This window comes from Phocoena phocoena, chromosome 16 (assembly GCF_963924675.1).
Source record: "Phocoena phocoena chromosome 16, mPhoPho1.1, whole genome shotgun sequence".
Classification (NCBI taxonomy): Eukaryota; Metazoa; Chordata; class Mammalia; order Artiodactyla; family Phocoenidae; genus Phocoena; species Phocoena phocoena.
The window spans coordinates 64172119-64193128 of NC_089234.1; the positions used below are offsets into that span (position 1 = coordinate 64172119).

The 21010-nt window shown below is 40.2% G+C and overlaps 1 protein-coding gene across 1 annotated transcript in view; it reads left to right on the top strand.

Annotated features, from left to right (window-relative positions):
• The window catches only part of DNAJC12 (DnaJ heat shock protein family (Hsp40) member C12), a 30249-nt gene that overhangs the window by 2196 nt on the left and 7043 nt on the right, over positions 1–21010 (top strand). The window contains exons 2-3 of the mRNA XM_065894847.1: positions 5608–5686; positions 14918–15057. Of these exons, the coding sequence (XP_065750919.1) occupies positions 5608–5686; positions 14918–15057 (219 nt within the window). The remainder of the gene's footprint in view (positions 1–5607; positions 5687–14917; positions 15058–21010) is intronic.

Sequence of the window (21010 nt, forward strand, 5' to 3'; positions counted from 1 at the left end):
AAACAAATACCCCCTGTTCAAAAACATTTACTGAAATTTGAGCCCAAATCAGTTAGCTTTTTCTCCCTATGTCAGATTTTACATAGACACATGCTATGAAATCTTCTGAAGTCCTTATTGATGCATATACCACACACTACCGGTGTAAGGCATCCTCTTGGGTGTGGATCTTAACTGATTTTTTAATATCTGGTCAACATTTCAGTAGTAATAAGACTTTCTCATTTCAAGATTTCATGGACTTGAAAACTGAGCATAAACTCAATAAATAGAAACACCTATTTTTTTTCTAGTTCTCTTTCTTATTGACTTCAGACCACCTGGGTTTAAATCTTAACAATTTATTGGCTATGTGACCTTGGGAAAATTATTTAACTTTTCTATGGCTGGGTTTCCTAATATGCAAATGGGGATAATAATAGTACTCACCTCATGGAGGTATTGTTGGGATCAAATGAGACATGATACATAAGGTGCTTAGAATAGTGCCTGGCATATAGTAAGTTGTCGTGGTTGAGGGAGTTGTTTTGGCCTCACGGTAACACTGTACACTTGGAACTTCATAAATTCATTCTATTCTTTTAAAATCACTTAATTAATTTATTTTTGGCTGCGTTGGGTCTTCGTTGCTGCGCATGGGCTCTCTCTAGTTGCTGCAGGAGGGGGCTACTCTTCCTTGTGGTGCACGAGCTTCTCATTGCAGTGGCTTCTCTTGTTGTGGAGCACGGGCTCTAGGTGTGCAGGCTTCAGTAGTTGTAGCTCGCGGGCTCTAGAGCACAAGCTCAGTAGTTGTGGTGCACGGGCTTAGTTGCTCCGTGGGATGTGGGATCTTCCAGGGCTCGAACCTGTGTCCCCTGCATTGGCAGGTGGATTCTTAACCACTGCACCACCAGGGAAGTCCCCATTCTATTCTATAATTCACATTATTTTAAAAATATTTTATTTTGAAATGATTTTTAATAGAAGTTTTTGAAGAGCAATTTTAGGTTCATAGCAAAATGGAAGGCAAGATACAGAGGTTTCCCATATACCTGCCCCCTCCACTGATGCATAGCTTCTCCCATTATCCACATTCCCACCAGAGTTACAACTGATGAACCTACATTGACACATCATTATCACCCAAAGTCTATAGTTTACATTATGGTTCACTCTTGGGTTTGTACTTTCTGTGGGTTTGGACAAGTGTACAATGACATTTATCCACCTTATCATAGTGTATCATAGAGAGTAGTTTCTCTGCTCTAAAAATCTTCTGTGTTCCATCTATGTTGGAATAATTTTTGGCTTACAGAAAAGTTGCAAACATAATAGAGTTCTTGTATACACTTCACCCAGCTTCCTTAATGTTAACATCATATTTAATGGTAGTACCATTATCAAAATCAGAAAATTAACATTGGTACAATAGTATTAACTCAACCAGTGGTCATCAAGCATTTTTTGTAAAGGACCAGATAGACAGGGTCAGCACTAGGGTGAGGCAAGCAGAGTGCTTATGATACAAAAATTTAAGGAGGCACTAACTCTCAGGGTTTCTGCAAGTGCAGAGACCTGAGAGAGAGTGAGTACTTCCTTAAACCCAGGTGTCCTGCTTGTCTCTCTTTTTTTTGGCGTGTGCGGCGAGCGGGATCTTAGCTCCCTGACCAGGGATCGAACCCGTGTCCTCTGCATTGGGAACGCAGAGTCTTAACTGCTGGACCGCCACGGAAGTCCCTGCGTGTGTCATCTTGGTGCTGATGCTGAGATGGCAAATATTTTAGATTTTGCAGGATTTATGGTCTCTGACACAACCACTCAATTCGGCCATTGTGAGAAAGTAGCTAAAGATAACATGTAAATGAATGACCATGGCTGTCTTCCAATAAAACTTTATTTTAAAAACAGGTGGGGGCTTCCCTGGTGGTGCAGTGGTTGAGAGTCCGCCTGCCGATGACGTGGGTTCGTGCCCCAATCTGGGAAGATCTCAATAAATCTTAGCAATTATTATCATTATCTTTATTTTACATATTCACATGTTACATAATTCCTTTTGAGAAAACATTAAGGTTTTATATCGTACATAATACTTTGTAGCTTATCTTTTCTCATAGAATGCATTATATAAAATTTTTCAGATTATTGTCTTCTACTAAAAGATGATTTTTTTAATGACTGCAAAGTATCCCATCTTAAAGCTATATTACAATTAACTGTAACAAATATCCTATTACTAGGCACATAGGTTTTTGTTTAAAATGTATAACTTTTTAATTTAATTAATTACTTAATGAATTTATTTTTGGCTGCACTGGGTCTTTGTTGCTGCGTGTGGGCTTTCTCTAGTTGTGGCAAACGGGGGCTACTCTTTGTTGCGGTGCGCAGGTTTCTCATTGCGGTGGCTTCTCTTGTTGCAGAGCATGGGCTCTAGGTGCACAGGTTTCCGTATTTGTGGCACGTGGGTTCAGTAGTTGTGGCTCGCTGGCTCTAGAGTGCAGGCTCAGTAGTTGTGGCGCATGGGCTTAGTTGCTCTGTGGCATGTGGGATCTTCCTGGACCAGGGCACGAACCTGTGTCCCCTGCATTGGCAGGTGGATTCTTTTTTTTTTTTTTTTTTTTTTGCGGTACGCGGGCCTTTCACTGTTGTGGCCTCTCCTGTTGCAGAGCACAGGCTCTGGACGCGCAGGCTCAGCGGCCATGGCTCACAGGCCTAGCCGCTCCGCGGCATGTGGGATCTTCCCAGACCGGGGCACGAACCCGTGTCCCCTGCATCGGCAGGCGGACTCTCAACCACTGAGCCACCAGGGAAGCCCTGATAGGTGTATTCTTAACCACTGCGTCACCAGGGAAGCCCTAAAGTGTATAACTTTTAATTCATTGAACTTTCTTATATCTAAATCCATTTCCTACCTCTGATTATCCTCTTAGCCAAATTCCTAGAATTGAAATTGTTGAATCAAAGAGTATGAAAAAATTACAGGATTAAAAATTTTTTTTTAATTTATTTTGTTGGCCATGCTACCTGTCTTGTGGGATCTTAGTTCCCTGTCCTGGGATCGAACCTGGGCCCTCGGCAGTGAAAGCGTGGAGTCCTAACCACTGGACCACCAGGGAATTCCCAAGGATTTTTATATATGTGTATATCCCAATTGATTTCCAGAAAATCTGCACCATTTACGTCCTCACCAGGAAAGCATGAGAGAGTTCATTTCTTTGCACCCTCAGTGACACTGGTCATGATCATCCCGTGGATGTTTTGATTTATTTAATTATGAGTAAAGTTGAACCTTTTTTTATGTTTATTGGCCGATAGGGTAGACAGCTTTCCAGACCATTGGATATTGGGTCTGGAAGGCAAGATTCAGTGGACCTTGACATGGAGGGCCTCACTTGTCCATGGGCCACACTTGGCACCAGGCACGTGGGGTGGTGATGCCAGGAGATAAATAGAACATGCCCAAGACAAACTAAGCCTCTTTACTGGTTAGTTTACCCAGAACCAGCCGTACATAGGAGATTTGTGATAAACTTTGTGACAGTAAAACTATGAAAAGTAATGAAAGACAGATATGGATTATTCTTAATTTTTAAAGATGGGATAGGAATTAAAAAATAAAACAACAACAAAAACTCCAAACTTTCTACCTTTGATAGATAGGTATAATTTTATCCATTTGTGTTGTTAAATCCCCCCAAAATATATACATAAATATGTATATAAGTGTGTAAAAATGTGTCTTGAAGGATTCTGTTATCTTAGGGGAAAAGAAGTAAAGGTTTTTAAAAAAAAACCTGTATTGATAGAAATTTTTTCAAAGAGAGTTCGTGAGTATTCACAAATTACTTGTTAATTAAAAATGCTTACTACTAGGGTTTCCCTGGTGGCGCAGTGGTTGAGAGTCCGCCTGCCGATGCAGGGGACACGGGTTCGTGCCCCAGTCTGGAAAGATCCCACATGCCGTGGAGTGGCTGGGCCCGTGAGCCATGGCCACTGAGCCTGCGCGTCTGGAGCCTGTGCTCCACAACGGGAGAGGCCACGACAGTGAGAGACCCGTGTACTGCAAAAAAAAAAAAAAAATGCTTACTACTAGATTCTTTAAAATATTTAATATTTAAATTTTTAAAACAAGTCCCAGTCTCAATTTTCTTCATTCTATTAGCAGGTTATGGTGACTAAGGGGTAAAGGGAGCACCCAGGCAGAGGAAACATAATTAATTACAGTTCTTACTAGGAAATCTATCTCTTCCTGTTATTCCAAGTGTTTCCCAGTACATGCTTAACATGGAAACGAGTAGAGATATCAGTCTGGGCTTTAAACATACTCATATCTAATACAGCCTGTCTTTGATTGTAAAAGTGAAGATATTTTAACGAGAATTGATTAAGGATGACGTGGAGCTGATAAAAATGTTTCTCCCATGAATCTTCTGACAATACTGAGCTGAACTGCTTGAGAATTCATTTCTCAAACAAGAGGCAATTTGCTTTCATTAATTCATGTATAGTAAATATAGTATTTGATAATAGGTCCCTAAGTCTGAAGAATTTGGCCACATAAAACAGTGGTTACAATTATTGGATTTGAATTCCATCTGCTTAGTTAACAAAAAACTCAGCTTTTATAGTAATAAGCTAAATGAGTTCAAGTTACTTAACCACTGACATTTAATAATAGCTACTATTATTGAGTTCTTACTGTGATTGGGCTTTGTGTTAAGTGCTCGACTTATTCATGAAACGTAAAGATGAGAGAACCTAGGCACATAGAAATTACACAACTTGCCTAAAGTCTCAGGGCAGAACTGGGATTTAAAACAAAGTAATCAGAATCCAAGAGCCACATAACCACTGTTGTACCCTGCTGTTGACATTGCAATTATAATTAATGAAGCCAAGTCTTGATAATTCATGATAGTAAGGATTAGATGGGTGAGTGAAATCAAATAAAATCATAAATGGCTCTCAAACCTCATTTTAGTTTGGGTTGAAGTTTCTGTTTTCCCAATCAAAATCTCTAACCAAACTTTATTGGTAACAGAATTATCAGGTTTATCCTTTTTTTTTGAATTGTGAAAAATTTTTCCTTCCAATTTTATTGAGATATAATTGACATATAGCACTGTATGAGTTTGAAGTGTACAGCATAATCATTTGACTTACATACATCATGAAATGATTACCACAGAAAGCTTATTAAACATCCATCATCTACATAAATATGAAATAAAGAAATAGAAATTTTTTTTCCTTCTGATGAGAACTCTTAGGATTTACTTTCTTAACACTACTTAACATACAGTAGTGTTAATTATATTTATCATGTTGTACATTGCATCTCTAGTACTTATTTATTTTATAACTGGAAGTTTGTACCTTTTAAAAATTTATTTATTTATTTTTGTGGTACGCAGGCCTCTCACTGTTGTGGCCTCTCCCGTTGCGGAGCACAGGCTCCGGACATGCAGGCTCAGTGGCCATGGCTCACGGGCCCAGCTGCTCCGCGGCATGTGGGATCCTCCCGGACCGGGGCACGAACCCGTGTCCCCTGCATTGGCAGGAGGACTCTCAACCACTGCGCCACCAGGGGAGCCCTGGACTCCTTATTTTAAACATTGATTTTTGTTTTAGGCTGAACAAATCCTGGCAGAATTTAAGGTCAGGGCCCTGGAATGTCACCCTGACAAGCATCCTGAAAACTCCAAAGCTGGTAAGTATTTAATAATGGCTGTTTCTCATGAAAATGTAGAGCATAGAGATCTAAAAAGGCTTTAATAGTAACTTCATTTTCTTTTATCTATTTACACTCAAAATTATTCTTTCATTCAATGCCAAAGAATGTTTTTGCACTATCAGATGGAAGGAGAGGAGGGAATTGGGTAGGGTTTTTTTCTAACAGTAGTCATTTGGTACTCATTTATCTTTCTGCTATAATGTTCTGCTTCATGGTTTCAAATCTGTCCAGTTTATGCTTTATTTCACCATTTCTCAAATGTTGACATGACTTAAATATGTTTGTAACCAGGTGGCTGTCTTGATGAGAACCTTGCTGTGTTTTCTTCATTTTGAAGACCTGAATAGGTCCATATATATTATATAATAATATATTCGTACATTTGTTTTTTCTTTATCATAATTTACGTTTCATGATCATAAATTTATGCATAAATGCTTTTGTGTATCTCAGCTTGAAAAAGTACAAGCAAACCAATAATCCTTCCTTAACCTGTCGCCCTCCTGCTCCTTCCCTATCTCTTGCCTTCCCTTTAGAGCCAAACTTCCTGAAAGAGAAGTCCACAGTTGGTATCTCTACTTCCCTTTTGCCATTTTCAATTTATCCCAGTCTGACTTCCTCCTCACCTTTTTAGGAAACAGTTCTTGTAATAGTCACCAAGGACTTCCTGGCTGCCAAATTCAATGGTCCACATTGTAGTCCTTACCTTCCCTGAGCTTGCATCAGAATTTGGCACTACTGACCATGCTCACCTTCTTTTTTTTTTTGCGGTACGCAGGCCTCTCACTATTGTGGCCTCTCCCATTGCGGAGCACAGGCTCCGGGCGTGCAGGCCCAGCGCCCATGGCTCACGGGCCCAGCCACTCCGCGGCATGTGGGATCTTCCTGGACCGGGGCACGAACCCGTGTCCCCTGCATTGGCAGGCAGACTCTCAGCCACTGCGCCTCTAGGAAAGCCCCATGCTCACCTTCTTGACACTCCTTTTTCTTAGCTACCAGCATACGTACGCCCTTATGCTTTTCCTACTTCTTGGGCTGCTCTTTCTGTCTCCTTTGTGACTTCCTTCCCTTCTGTCCTAAGGTTCCCTTCTAAACTCTCTTCTGGGTTTACTCCCCATTTTTTCTCTGGAGTTTTCTCCAAGTCTGTGGTTTCAATCATCAGCTATTTGTTGATGGCTCTCCAATCTATCCTTAACTCAGTTCTCATTCCTCAGTTTCAGACTGTAGCTTCAACTGCTTCTTGGAAATCTCCTTTTGGAGACAATTCAGAGTCACTCTGTCAAAAACTGGACTCGTTATTCATCCTCCTCTCACCTCTTAAAATCATGCCCATTTTTCTATGTTTCCCCATCTCAATAAACGGCACCACCATTCATTCAGTTGGTCAGGCTGCAGTAGGTAAGCCACTATCATTTCATGCCTGAATCCTTACAGGACTCCTTTAATCGCTTCACACTGCAAATAGTGGTCTTTCTTTCTAGTTATGGAAAGAAATAAAAGATTTAATATGTACAAAACAGTACAAAGAATACCATAACAAATGCCCATGTATGTATCACACAGCTTAAAACTTTACCAGTGCAGTTGAAATCTCTTGTGTATTCCTACCCTGATTTTACCCTCAGGGTAGGTAATACTATCTTAAATTTGATGACTATGTTTACTATATGTGTATACTATAGGTATGTGTATAGTATGTGTATACATATGATTTTTCTATAAGGAAAATATTATGATTAAGACCTGTCTATAACTCCATATTTCACAAATGGTAAGACCTAACCCCTCTTCATTAAAAAAATTTTTTACCTTATCGTATATCTCTTAATTAATTTTCTATAGAAATCATCGATCCCTTTGATTTGTATAAACAAGTCATTTTCCAATGTATGAAGTCATCTTTTGTTAGATACTTAACTATTATTTCTGCTCATTTGACCCTCCTCCTTTTTCTTGGCCACGACACATGGCTTTCAGGATCTTAGTTCCCTGACCAGGGATTGAAGCCAGGCCCCCTGCAGTGGAAGCATGGACTCCTAATCACTGGGCCACCAGGGAAGTCCCTCCCCTTTTTCATTAAGGCAATATGAACAAATCATAAGTGTAAACCTGATAAATTTTTGTCCACATATAACCAGTTTAACCACTGCCCAGATGAAGATGTAGAACATTTCCACCACCCCAGGGAAAGTCCCTTTTCATGTCCTGTTCAATGTCAGCACCCTCTCCCATTTTTGGATCTTATCATCATTGATTAGTTTTGCCTAGTTTTGAATTTCATGTAAATGGAATCATACAGTATGTATTCTTTTGCGTGCAGCTTCTTTCGCTTTACCTTATGTCTGTGATATTTACCCGTATTGTACATGTAGCAACAGCTCATTCTTTGCCATTGCTGGGCCTTTAGGTACAAGCCCCTTCATGCTGTGTTCCCCCCACTTATCTCTCTATCCTCATTTTCTCTCCACCACCATGCTTACAACCCCATGTTTCAGCCACTCAAAACCACCTTGGTTCCTTGATGTGCCCTGCTCTCCACTCTTTAGACCTTTATACCTATTGCTTTCTCTGCCTGGAACATCCCCAAGGCCTGCCCACCTCCCTGCCCTGCTTTTGATTGGTTGCGTCTTACTCCTGAGTCAGGTCTCAGCCTAGCCATCACTTCCTCTGGGATTTATGTGTGCCCCAGCTACCCAGAGCACCCTACGTATATGTCAGGTGGCCAACTGTGTATCATATTGTCCTCTTGTTGACAATTTGCTTATTAGTCGTACTGGAAGCTCAGTGAGCCTGGCTTCCTGCTTGTCTCATTCAAAGTGGTATGCCTTGCACCTAGCACAGCACCTGCAGTGGAGGACAGCTACTTTGTGCACATAATTTCTTGAATGAGTGAAAGAATGAATTCGTGAACATTTCTGTAGGAGACATATGAATTACCTCTCTAAACTAGAGTTAATATTAAGATAGATGTCCTAGCATAAAAGTATAAAAATTTGATAAACACTTAAAAAACCCACCACCACAGATTATTCTTTAACTGGGTTCCTCTCCAGTGAAGCATGGCTTTGAGTTGTTTTTCTGTCCCCAGCCAACAATTTCTATCCAAGATGCATGATGAATCATTGTGCAATCATTGCCATTCTAGTTGCCATAGTGTTGGGAGTTTTCATGTATGTGCTACCGCAAGACTTCTTGTTTAGAGAAACGCTGGACTGTGTAAATATTGTTTAAAATGAAAAGGTACACAGACATCAATATCTTCCCTTGTAAGGCTTGCAGTAGATAGATGATTCAACCTTTGGGTAGAAATTGCTTTGAAATCTGTTTAAGCATCCATTTACTTAATTTGGATTAATATGGCTTTCTGAAAATTTAAGTGGTTCTTTACACACTTGGAGAAGGGTTAAGGTTACTGATAAAAATATTTTAAAATGTGAAACAAAAATTCACCCTGATGCTGATTTTAGCTTGACTGAAATCCAGAATATATTGGACAGATTTTGAAACATATTTCATTAAGGTGAAAGGCTAAGCCTTTAGAACAACTGCAGGTAGAAGAAATTAAACTTGTATATACACTTTTTTGGTTTGCTAAATGTAGTCTCAACCGCTGCCACTGAAATGACTGATTTGGTAGCATGACAGAGTAGTAGATATGAACACAGGTTTGTCTGTCTAGATTGCTCCTAGCTCCCACTTATGAGCTAGTTGATTTTGGTCAACCTCTTTGAGCCTCAACATACTCCTAGGTAGAATGGGTAGACTAATAGCATATTATTACTTCATGTGTCTGCTGTGAGGATTAAATGATGTATCTTTCATGTAGGAAGAACTCAATGAATGTTGGCAATTACGAGTCAGTGGACTTTCTTTTCTTGTTTTTATGCAGCATTCCAAGATAAAAATTTAACAAAATGGGATAGTTTTCTCTTTGTAAGTAAACATCAGATTGTTCTCACTCTCATTAAAAAAAAATCTAAATCTAAGGCTTTTAGAGATCTTTGCTCTGCAGTTGTGGGTGATGTACGCAGGACTGGTTGTGCTATAGAAATTGTGTCACTGAGATCAAAAGCCTCTGGCTGGTACTCATGCCAGTCCTATGTGCACATAACAGTAATGGTTTCAGGCCAATGCTTTATTAACTTCTCTTTGAGCCTGAAGAAAGGGATTTCAAACTAAATTAAGGACCCGTGAAATGGTATTTTTGTTATTGATTTGCAGGCTTCAAAGACATTTGAATATTTGAAGAAGGGGAACTCTTTGTCTCTTACTGACTGAAATATTTCGATGTTTCAATGTTTTCGTACGTTAAAATCTCTTTATTGCTTTTTCCCCCTTGGAATAAAAATAACATACAGTGTTAAATAATGTTGTAAGTGAAAGTCTGCTCTTATCTCTTTTTGCTAGAGAACCACTATTAACAGTTGGTGTATTTTCCTCCAGATTGTTTTCAAAGCATGTCCTGATATCATATTATTATTATTATTTCTCAAGTAATTGTAAGTGGTCTACATTTAAATTGTGGCTATACTAATAATAATACAAATTATACTATGAAATATGAATTAAAAGAACCTCGTATTTTCAAAGTAGACCTAGGAGTTAAATCAGAATGTCTCTTAAAGGTTCCATCATCATTTGCTTGTATAAGCTTATAAAATGAGATCTCTCTTCCCAGAACTGGTATATGTTTATCTTGTATGATTCATTTGATTAGTGGATATATTAAAGGACAAATATAAATCCAAACTCACTTTTATTAAATGTGGTGAAGGCTATGGAACAAGGAAAAGGCCACCTAACAGGAAAGGTAAGGTCTCTTTTGCTTTCTGCTTATCAACTGCTGTTGAGGGATTGATATTAGAATAATTCTTTCATTCCGGAAACTCTGGAAAATGAGGCCAAGAATAATGTGCAAACAGAAGGTAAATCATAGATAAAAATGTAAACCTTTAAAGCCTCTGCACTAGTAGTAACTGGCATGTGCATCCATGGTGATAATTTAATGAGCTTTTTATCCTGTTGGAAAAAGTGACACGTCATTTATACATCGGGACATTTACACTGTCGTCAGCAACAGGAAGGATTTTACTCACTGGAGCTAGCAGCTATTGCAAGATGTTTTTTATGTGTTTGTTTTCCTCAGCTTTTTTTTTTTTTTTTTTTTTTGCGGTACGCAGGCCTCTCACTGCTGTGGCCTCTCCCATTGCGGAGCACAGGCTCCGGCCGCGCAGGCTCAGTGGCCATGGCTCACGGGCCCAGCCGCTCCACGGCATGTGGGATCTTCCCGGAACGGGGCACGAACCCGCGACCCCTGAATCGGCAGGTGGACTCTCAACCACTGTGCCACTGGGGAAGTCCCTTCCTTAGCTTTTAATAACCCCATCTTTAGGGTCTTCCCTTTAATCTATTAATTGCTACTACCTCCAGCAGTGATATTAAATATTCAATGACCTATTACGTACCTGTGCTGCCCAGCTTTGGACAGGGTCCTGGAGGTGCCCTGCCATGGTTGGCAGTACCTCTGGCTGCTGGAGGAACACTTGAAGTGGTGGTGTTTGGGGGATTAAAGCTCAGGAACAGCAGCTCTGTACCAACTGAGGTACAGAAGTATTTCAGTAGTTTCACAATTGGTATGGTGGTACCATCAGTATTGACTGTACATTTGCCCTAACATCTTCTGTACCAGAGGATATTGACTACTTCCCGTGAGGTATTTTTAAGCACCATCAGGATAATTTTAATTATTTTTCCCAGTTATACTATTAAACGTGCCTAATTCACAAAATGTTTTAAGGGCATGTGTCATTTCTTTGGTGCTTAGAGCTCAGGGAATAGCATTATATGAATATCTTTATATTCACATCCAAATTGGAAGCATTCACTCATTCATTCATTGAACAAATACTTTTTGAGCACCTACGACACTGCTCTAGTACAAGGGATGCAGCAGAAACAAGACAAAGTCTCTGCCTTCATGGGGTTTGTATCCTCATGGAGGAGATAGATCATAAACAAATAACTATATATAATGTCAGGGGGTACTATGAAGAAAAGTAAAGCAGGGCAACGGAGATAAAGGAATGGGGCTGATGGAGTGGGCAGTTATTTTATGTAGCATGGTCAGAGAAAACTCCATCGACAAGACAACATCTGACCTGACATTTGGAGGAAATAAGTCATGTGAGTGCTTGGGGTGAAAGTCTTCTTGGTAGAAAGGACAGCAAGTGCCAAGTCCTGGGGCTGGAGTGTGTCTGGTGTACTCAAGGAACATCAGGGAACCTACTATGGCTGTAGCAAGGGAGATGGGAAAAATAGGAGAAATAGGAGGGGACTTTCCTGGTGGTCCAGTGGTTAAGAATCTGCCTTCCAATGCAGGGCACGCAGGTTAGATCCCTGGTTGGGGAACTAAGATCCCACATGCTGTGGGGCAACTAAGCCCACGTGCCACAACCACTGAGCCCGTGCACCACAACTAGAGAGCCTGAGTGCCACAACTACTGAGCCCATGTCCCACAACTAGAGAGAAGCCTGAGCACTGCAATGAAGAGCCCGTGTGCTGCAATGAAAGATCCCGCATGCCGCAACTAAGACCCGACACAGCCGAAAATAAATAGATATAAAAAAAACTGAGGTCAGAGAAGGAAGAGAGGGGCAGAGGGCAGGCAGAGCATGTCAGACCTAGTAGCCACGGTAAGAATTTTCAATTTAATTCTAAGAGAAATTAAAAGTCAAAATGGAAGTAATTTTGAGCAGAAGAGTGACATTATGTGACTTTTTTTTTTTTTTTTGGGCCATGTGGCTTGTGGGATCAGCTTCTGGGATCTTAGTTCCCCGACCAGGGATTGAATCCACACCCCCTGCAGTGAAAGTAGAGTCCTAACCACTGGACCGCCAGGGAATTCCCTATGTGACTTATTTTTAAAAAGATCACTCTGACTGCTGTGTAGAACACAGACTGAGGCAAAGGCAGGGAGATCAGTTGAGAAGCTAGTATAATAATCCAGCCAAGAGAGGATGGTGGCTTGGACCAGAGTGATGGCAGTGGAGGCGGGGACAAGAGGTCAGGTCTCGGATACGTTTGAAAGTAGAGCCAACAGGATTTTCTAAAGAATTAGAAATGAAATGTAAGAGAAAGAGAAGAGTCAAGGATGACTCCAAGTGTTTAGAAAACTAGTACAGTATGTCCTGACTCCCCATGCAGAACCAGTCTTGCTTCTATATTTCTCTTTATCACACTGTATTGAAATGATTTGCTTATATGTCTGCTTCCTTACTAGACTCTGAGTTTCTCAAGGGTACAACGTGGATCTTAGTGATGAACAAGGAAGATTTTTATTATCCCTGGAGATTAAGGAGAAAGTGGAGATTAGAGGGCCATATGCATTGCAGGAAAATGGAAGGGGCAGGAAGGTAGTCAAGTGTAGCCTTCCCAGCTGGGGAGCCTGGCAGGCTTGGGTTTGCATTGTGGCTCCATCACTTGTAGCTTAGGGACTTGGGGCAAGTTATATGAACCTCCTTCAGCCTTAGACTATGTAAAATGTGAATAATACTAATAATATCCACCTCATAAAATGGTTGTGAACACAAAAGAAACTCTGTATTCATTAGCAATCACTTCCCATTTCCCCCTGCCCAGCCCCTGGCAATCACGAATCTAATTACCGTATAGATTTGTCTATTCTGCCTATTTCATATAAATGGCATCACACAGTAAGTGGCCTTTTGTGACTATCTATCTTCTTTCATTTAGCATAATGTTTTCAAGGTTCATCCATGTTGTAGCATATACCACATTTTGTTTATCCACCTGTTGGCTGACAGACATTTGAGTTGTTTCCACTTTTTAGCTAGTATGAATAAAGCTGCTATGGGCATTCATATACAAGTTTTTATATGTGTGGACATATGTTTTCAGTTCTCTTGAGTATATACTTAGGGTTGAAATTCTTGGGTCAAATGGTAATTCTATGTTTAACATTTTGAGGAACTACCAAACTGTAGTTCAAAGGAGGAACATTGTTTTACATTCCCACCTGTATGAGGCTTCCAATTTTTCCACATTCTCACCGACACTTGTTATTATCTATCTTTTTTTTTTTTTTTTTCGGTACGCGGGCCTCTCACTGTTGTGGCCTCTCCCATTGCGGAGCGCAGGCTCCAGACGCGCAGGCTCAGAGGCCACGGCTCACGGGCCCAGCCGCTCCGCGGCATGTGGGATCTTCCTGGACTGAGGCATGAACCCGTGTCCCCTGCATCGGCAGGCGGACTCTCAACCACTGCGCCACCAGGGAAGCCCATATTTTACTTTTTTGATGCTATTGTAAATGGAATTGTTTCCTTAATTTCATTTTCAGATTGTTCATTGCTAATGTATAGAAACACAATTGAGTTTTGTATATTGGTCTTGTATCCTGCTCTATAGAAAGTTTTAACTTCACTGAGGAGCAGAAGACATATTGGAAGTGTTTCCAACAGGTCTTGAAAAGTTCCTATTATATGCCATCTGGTCAAATAGATCAGTGACAAAGCTACTATTTATCAACCACCTACCATGTTATTTCCTGTGTTTAAAAACTCCCAGGAGCTTCCCATTGCTCTTACAAGAAAAAACAGACCAGAATCCTTAGCATAACCTCTAAGGTCCTGGGTGACCAGCCCTTGTCTACTCTACAGGCCCACCCCTCATTGTTCTTCCCCTGACCCGTGTCTTCCTGCCAAATTGGCATCCTCTGCTTCCTCTAAATAAACATGCTTTTTTTTTTTTTGCCTTAGAGTCTTCATTTACACTGTTCCTCTAGCCTGCTCATTACCCTCTATCACACTACCAACTAGAAAAGGTAGTTTTCTTCCTAGTAGACAAGATTGTAATTTTCCCAATGTTTATAAACGTCTATCCCGTGAGGTAGATTATGTCTATTGTTCACATCTGTGTCATCAGCACCTGGGAGAGCACCTGGCACATCACTGGAGCTCAGTAAAGGGAGTGGATAAACGGTGAGCCAGGTACATTACGTACAAAATCTCACTTGTCCTTATGATGCACTTTACAAATGAGGAAACTAAAGCTTGATGAAGTGAACTGGCCCAAGGTTACACAGCTGGTAAATAACAGAGACATATTTCAGTGAGATCAGTTGGATTGTATGGGAGTTTAAAAATAACTCCTCTGGGAAAGTAGTGCTCATTTTAAAATTTGTTTTCTAGTGGAGACTTTTCAGAAACTGCAGAAGGCAAAGGAGATTTTGACTAATGGAGCAAGTCGAGCCCGCTATGACCACTGGCGAAGGAGCCAGATATCGATGCCATTCCAGCAGTGGGAAGCTTTGAGTGACTCGGTGAAAACGGTAGGTTTCTCTCTGGGATTAACTGAATTTATGAAGCTCAGGCTGCCCCTGGATTAGACTCACATAGTAGCTTAAAGAGTCGGCAGACAAGAGGAGAGAGAAGAAGACCAAGAGGCTGGTAGTATCTAGATATAACACAGTGTCCACAAAAATCCTGTGAAGGGAAAGTCAGTACATCAGGGCCAGAAGAGCCTCTGACTACATTTGTCAGTCTCTTTGGCTGTTTGATTCAGTATATGTATATGCTCCCCGTTATCATTTACTGTTTTATACATTCTAATAACTGTGCTTCTCAAGTTGCTCATATAATACTGCCGAACCTTGAACCATTGCAAATTCATATTCTCCATCTTTTTAGTTCATATGAGCCTGTTCTCTTCTCAAGGCTTAATAAATTCAATAAAAAATAGGACCTGGGCTTCCCTGGTGGTGCAGTGGTTGGGAGTCCGCCTGCTGATGCAGGGGACACGGGTTCGTGCCCCGGTCTGGGAAGATCCCACATGCCGCTGAGCGGCTGAGCCCGTGAGCCATCGCCGCTGAGCCTGCGCGTCCAGAGCCTGTGCTCCGCAACAGGAGAGGCCACGACAGTGAGAGGCCTGCGTACCGAAAAAAAAGAAAAGACCTAATTAATCAAAGAAAGCTGTAAGTTATTTGTAAATTATTCCCATTATTAATTCTGGTGAAAGAATTGTTGGATAGATGCAGAGAGACTTTTTAAACCATTGTGTTATTTTCCTTCATGGCATTAGAAAAGCTAAATACAAAATAATCTCTGTAATTACTGTGTTATGTATTTATTTTGTTCTTCCATGGACCTTTGTAGATTGTAGAGAAAATATAATTTTAAAGGTTTTTACATTCTTTTTTGTGTGTGTGTGTGGTACGCGGGCCTCTCACTGCCGTGGCCTCTCCTACTGCAGAGCACAGACTCCGAACGCGCAGGCTCAGCGGCCATGGCTCACGGGCCCAGCTGCTCCGAGGCATGTGGGATCTTCCCGGACCGGGGCACGAACCCGCGTCCCCTGCATCGGAAGGCGGACTCTCAACCTCTGTGCCACCAGGGAAGCCCAGTTTTTACATTCTTAGACATGATTTATTTTCTGGCTTTTTTTTTTACAGGGACATTTTTCAATAACATGAGACATAGAATGCATAAGTTACCTTATAAGGAAGTCTTAAGGGACATACTAGAATTAGTGTATAAAGTGATTCACATCTCTTGAGTTATAGCTCTTCAAGGTTACATTTAGATTCCTTCTGGATAGTTTTTATTTTAAGGAGACTTGAGCAAATTGTTTTGTCACTGATAAAAAACCTGCAACAATGAGGGAGGGTCTTTGAAGTAATGGGGAAGAACAATGAAAAACTCTCAAAGAATGTAGTTAAAGCCACTCTACATAACATGTAAACTGTTTTCTTAATCTCATTTTGGAATGCAGTGTATATTCAAATGGTTTAAGGTGGATTAAGTATTTATGAAGGACTAACCATAAGATGGTTGAATATATACACAAAATAACTAGAGAGAATCTCTAAAAAAATAGTGACAGCTTCACATACACAAAAGTAAGATTTTTTTCTTTTACATTGTGTATATCCAAAATTCCTTGTTAACACTGACTAAATAAACGTTGTTCTGCCACCTCTACATAACTATTTCTAGTCTCTTGAGTGCTACACACTGTAACTGCTACTGAATTAGTGACCCTTGTTATTTTAATGCCTTTTGATTTATAGTTTATTTTGCTTGATGATCCACTGAACTCTATTACTTAACTTTAACTGCTAATATCAAGTTAGCTGTGGATTTTTCAAAAACTCTTCTCCAAGCCCCTGCTCTAATTTATATTGCAGACCTCTTTCCATTAAATACTAATGTCCTGTCTCCAAACACATCGTTTCTGCTTAGAATTTAGCTTAACTATGAACTCTTTGAGGTCTTACAATAATTACATATCAGATCTTACTGGCTGCATCATTAGTCTTGTCAGCAAACTTGAAATATTATGCTGGGCTAGCATTTGGTTCAGGATTTATTTTTATTAGTGGTACAAAAATGATGAGATGCATATCCTCCTATTTTAAATCAGCAGTGATATTTTTCCTTGCGCAGTCTTCTTTGGGCTCAACCTTGTCGTTTCTGACTTACTTTTGTTCTATTCCTCAGTGAACTTTGAAACCCCTATACCAAATTTCATGTGTTTTGTACCTCATTCGATAGATTTTCTGAAACTTCCTTTCATTCCTTTCCGTTCTAATCCTCACATTGACTTCTGCATGAGAAAACCTCACCTCTCTCTATAACATTTTAGTTGTTTTTTTGTGTGTGTGCATTTCATTTGTCCATCCTTTCACACTCACTACTCTAGAGAAATTAATAACAATTGCCATACCTAGTATTGCTCATCACCTATTAGATCACCATCTTTTTGTAGATAAACATCACCATTAGGGTGTTTGGATTAGGTATATTACATAGGTCATTCTGACAATCAAATGGTTATAATTTAGGATTATAGGTGAAATTTTAGGTGATGTTTATCTAAAACACATCTGCATGTTCTCTTGCCCTAAAAGTGCAGGACAAATCACAATGTACTTTGCAGCGTCACACAGGTTCATATTACAGGAATCTCCTTGGGAGAATTCCTCAAATGAACCATAGCTTCAGGTGGACACATTTCTATCATCCAAGAGTGATGAAACTCTAACTGGTATTTTTTTTTCCTCACACAAGTCCCTGTCACTTCACTAGCTATTAAGTTTTCTTTTCCATTTTAGAAGTTCCTCCTGATAGTCTAATTTGTAAAAATATTTTAAGAATTCATTCAGGTCAGTGAATATGCTGGAAATTTAAGTCTAGATATGTGATGTTGGTTTAAAAAAAGGGACTATGAAGTGAGGACTTCAGTAACTGTGGCCTTTGGGATCTTGGAATAACTTGAAAACAGACACCTTTCCAGCTTAAAGAATCTTAGCGAAATCATCGTTGTCTTGCTAAATGGTTTTACCCCAAGGGATCCAGGGTATGAATGGCTCTCCCTCTTGCTCCAAAATATATGGCTTTAGGATGGTTGTGGGAAAATGGTTGCAGTCAAAATAAAATTCTGAGAAAAAATTCTCATAAGCCGTTAAAAATGTCCCATGCTGTACCAATTGCTACAAATGCTTTCAAAGTGTTTACTATAGGTCAGTCATTAACCCTCACCACCCATCTAAGGCAGACTGTAGGCACTTTTATTCCAAAAGAAAAGTACTGAGGCAAGAGTTGAGGGCTTCCCTGCTGGTACGGTGGTTTAGAGAACGCCTGCTGATGCAGGGGACACGGGTTCGTGCCCCGGTCCAGGAAGATCCCACGTGCCGTGAAGCGGTTGCGCCCGTGAGCCATGGCCGCTGAGCCTGTGCTCCGCAACGGGAGAGGTCACAACAGTGAGAGGCTCGCGTACCGCAAAAAAAAAAAAAAAAAAAAAAAAGGAGTTGATACATTGTATACAGGCCACCTAGCTGACCTGTGATACATACATCCAACGTTTTCAGCTCTTGATACATTGTATACAGGCCACCTAGCTGACCTGTGATACACACATCTAACGTTTTCAGCTCTTTTCACTAACTTTCTCAATATCTTTCCCCCTCCACAAACGAAGCCACTGGCCAGCCTCCTCTATTCCGCTCACATGCAAAAAACCCAAGAAACTAAGCAAACAAAACAACAAACCAAACCAAGCAGATTATATTTTACACTAGCTGAGGCCATTGCCTCTTTTTAAAATTAACATTTTTACTTTGATATAAAACCTACAGAAAAAAATGCTTAAAACCTGCATTTACAGTTTAGCAAGTGGCTGTGAAGTGTATACTCTGTATACACCACCCCTCACCCCAACACACATATTACTGGCACCGAGAAGCTCCCTCCTTATATTGATATATTTTGGCAACCATAACTCAATCTAATTTTTAAACTCTAGTTGTACATATGTATAATCTTGTCATAGAAAATTTAGAACACACCAAAAAATAAAAAGAAAGAAAAGAAAAAATAACTTCACAATGCTGCCATGCAAAGATAACCCCATTTGTATTTTGGTACATTTCCTTCCAGTGTTTTCTGTCCTTCATTTGTTAGTGTGAGAGCCGGTTACACTGAATGGTGGCAGTAACTGCTTTATGGGGTCTTTTTTTGGGGAAGAGGATTCAGGATGACGCTCCTTTGCAGTTGGGGAGAGATAGGTTGAATGTGGGAAGAAGTGAGTTTTCAGGTTGGATTAGGGCAGAAGGCTTGAATATACTTAAGGTTTTAGGCTGTGTACAGGCTATATTGCCCTCCAGTCTGTATATTTTATGTATATGTATCTATCTATATATTTATCTATCTATATTTGAATATAGATAGATATATATAGATATATATATATATAGATGAATATATTTGAATATATATCTTTCCAGCTTTTAATTTAGTTGGGATCATGCTATTTGTGATCATATTGGCTATTATTTATAAACACGTCATTAACATTTCCCAATTCTCTTAAAAAACGATGATGAACAGATTTATTTAAAAGAGTCCAAGAAGGCATTTCACCCCTCTGTACTTTCTTTGCACCCCTTTCTTCATGGTGAGGTACTCCTCCTGGCTCCCGCCTGTGTGCACAGTGTTAATGCTCCTGAGACAGGTGGTAAGAAATTGTGGTATCTCTCTAAGCTCTTTAAGGTGCTAGTGATCTCTGCCCCTTCCCCGCCACCCCCCACTTCCCACCTCCCTCCACCCCACGTAGCGAACTTGGCCAAATACACACATAATGGGCCACCGCCTGCCTACGTTGATTTGTTTAAACTAGCAAATAAAGTGGTGCTCTGGGGAGAAGCTGGCAACCACAGTATTTTGAGATAGTTCAGGCCTCAGTGCGCTAAAGATGAAAAGCCCGATGCCCCTTGCAACATGGGGCACGTGTGTAGCAGAGGCAGTGGCCCCTGCCATGGTTTGTGGCACAGTTTTTTTTTTTTTTTTTTGTGGCAGTTTTTAAATGTCACAACTTCTGAGCTTATTCGCTAAGCCTTGGACTTTAGAAAAATCAATGTTTTATTTGGTTTGGTTTCTTTGCTTTGCTTTTATTCTGTTTTTTTTTTGCAGCACAGGAAAAGAATATCCTGGATATTAGGAGGATAATATATTCTGGGTTTTAAAGTTGCCCAAATATGTGGCTTATGGGTTCTTCTTGGGCTTCTGAGCAACAGAGGTAGTATGTTACTGTTCAGCAGTGCTTCAGAAATAGCATCCCACAATATCCAGATGAGGTTTCAAGAAACAGTTATGTTTATTATTTTGGTTGATGTCAGGGCTAATTATTCTACTTGAAATATTCTTGACACAGCAAACTCTCACTCTTTCTTACTCTGTATTCATCTATTTGTCTTTTCATTTATCTACCCATCCATCCAATTTTAAACATTTTAATAGGAAACACAGGGAGTTTCCTGACGGTCCAGTGGTTACGAGTGGTGCTTTCACTGTTGTGGCCCAGGTTCAATCCCTGGTCAGGGAACTAAGATTCTGCAAGCCGCACAGTGCAGCCAAAAAAAAAAAAAAAAGACAAAGGAAATACATATACAGGACACACGTGAAAAAGGTACAAAAGGATGTACGGGGAAAAGTAATTGTCTTGTGCTTTTGTTCCATTTTGAAGATCCATTTTTCATTTTTTCCTCACTCCTGACACTACCATCAGAAGCCAGAGCTAGGCTGGAAAAATTACACCATTAAGTTACTTGGCAAAGGACCACCACCCAAGTATATTGGACGCAGTTCTAGGATGTCAGGTTTCTGGGGGGTGTTTTCAAGTGTTTTGGATCTTGTGTTTGTCTAAAAATATAAAAGTTTTACCAGAAGTTAGTGGGCAATGCCCAACACTTGATTTATGGTCCCTGATTTTTTAAAATTGTAAATTAA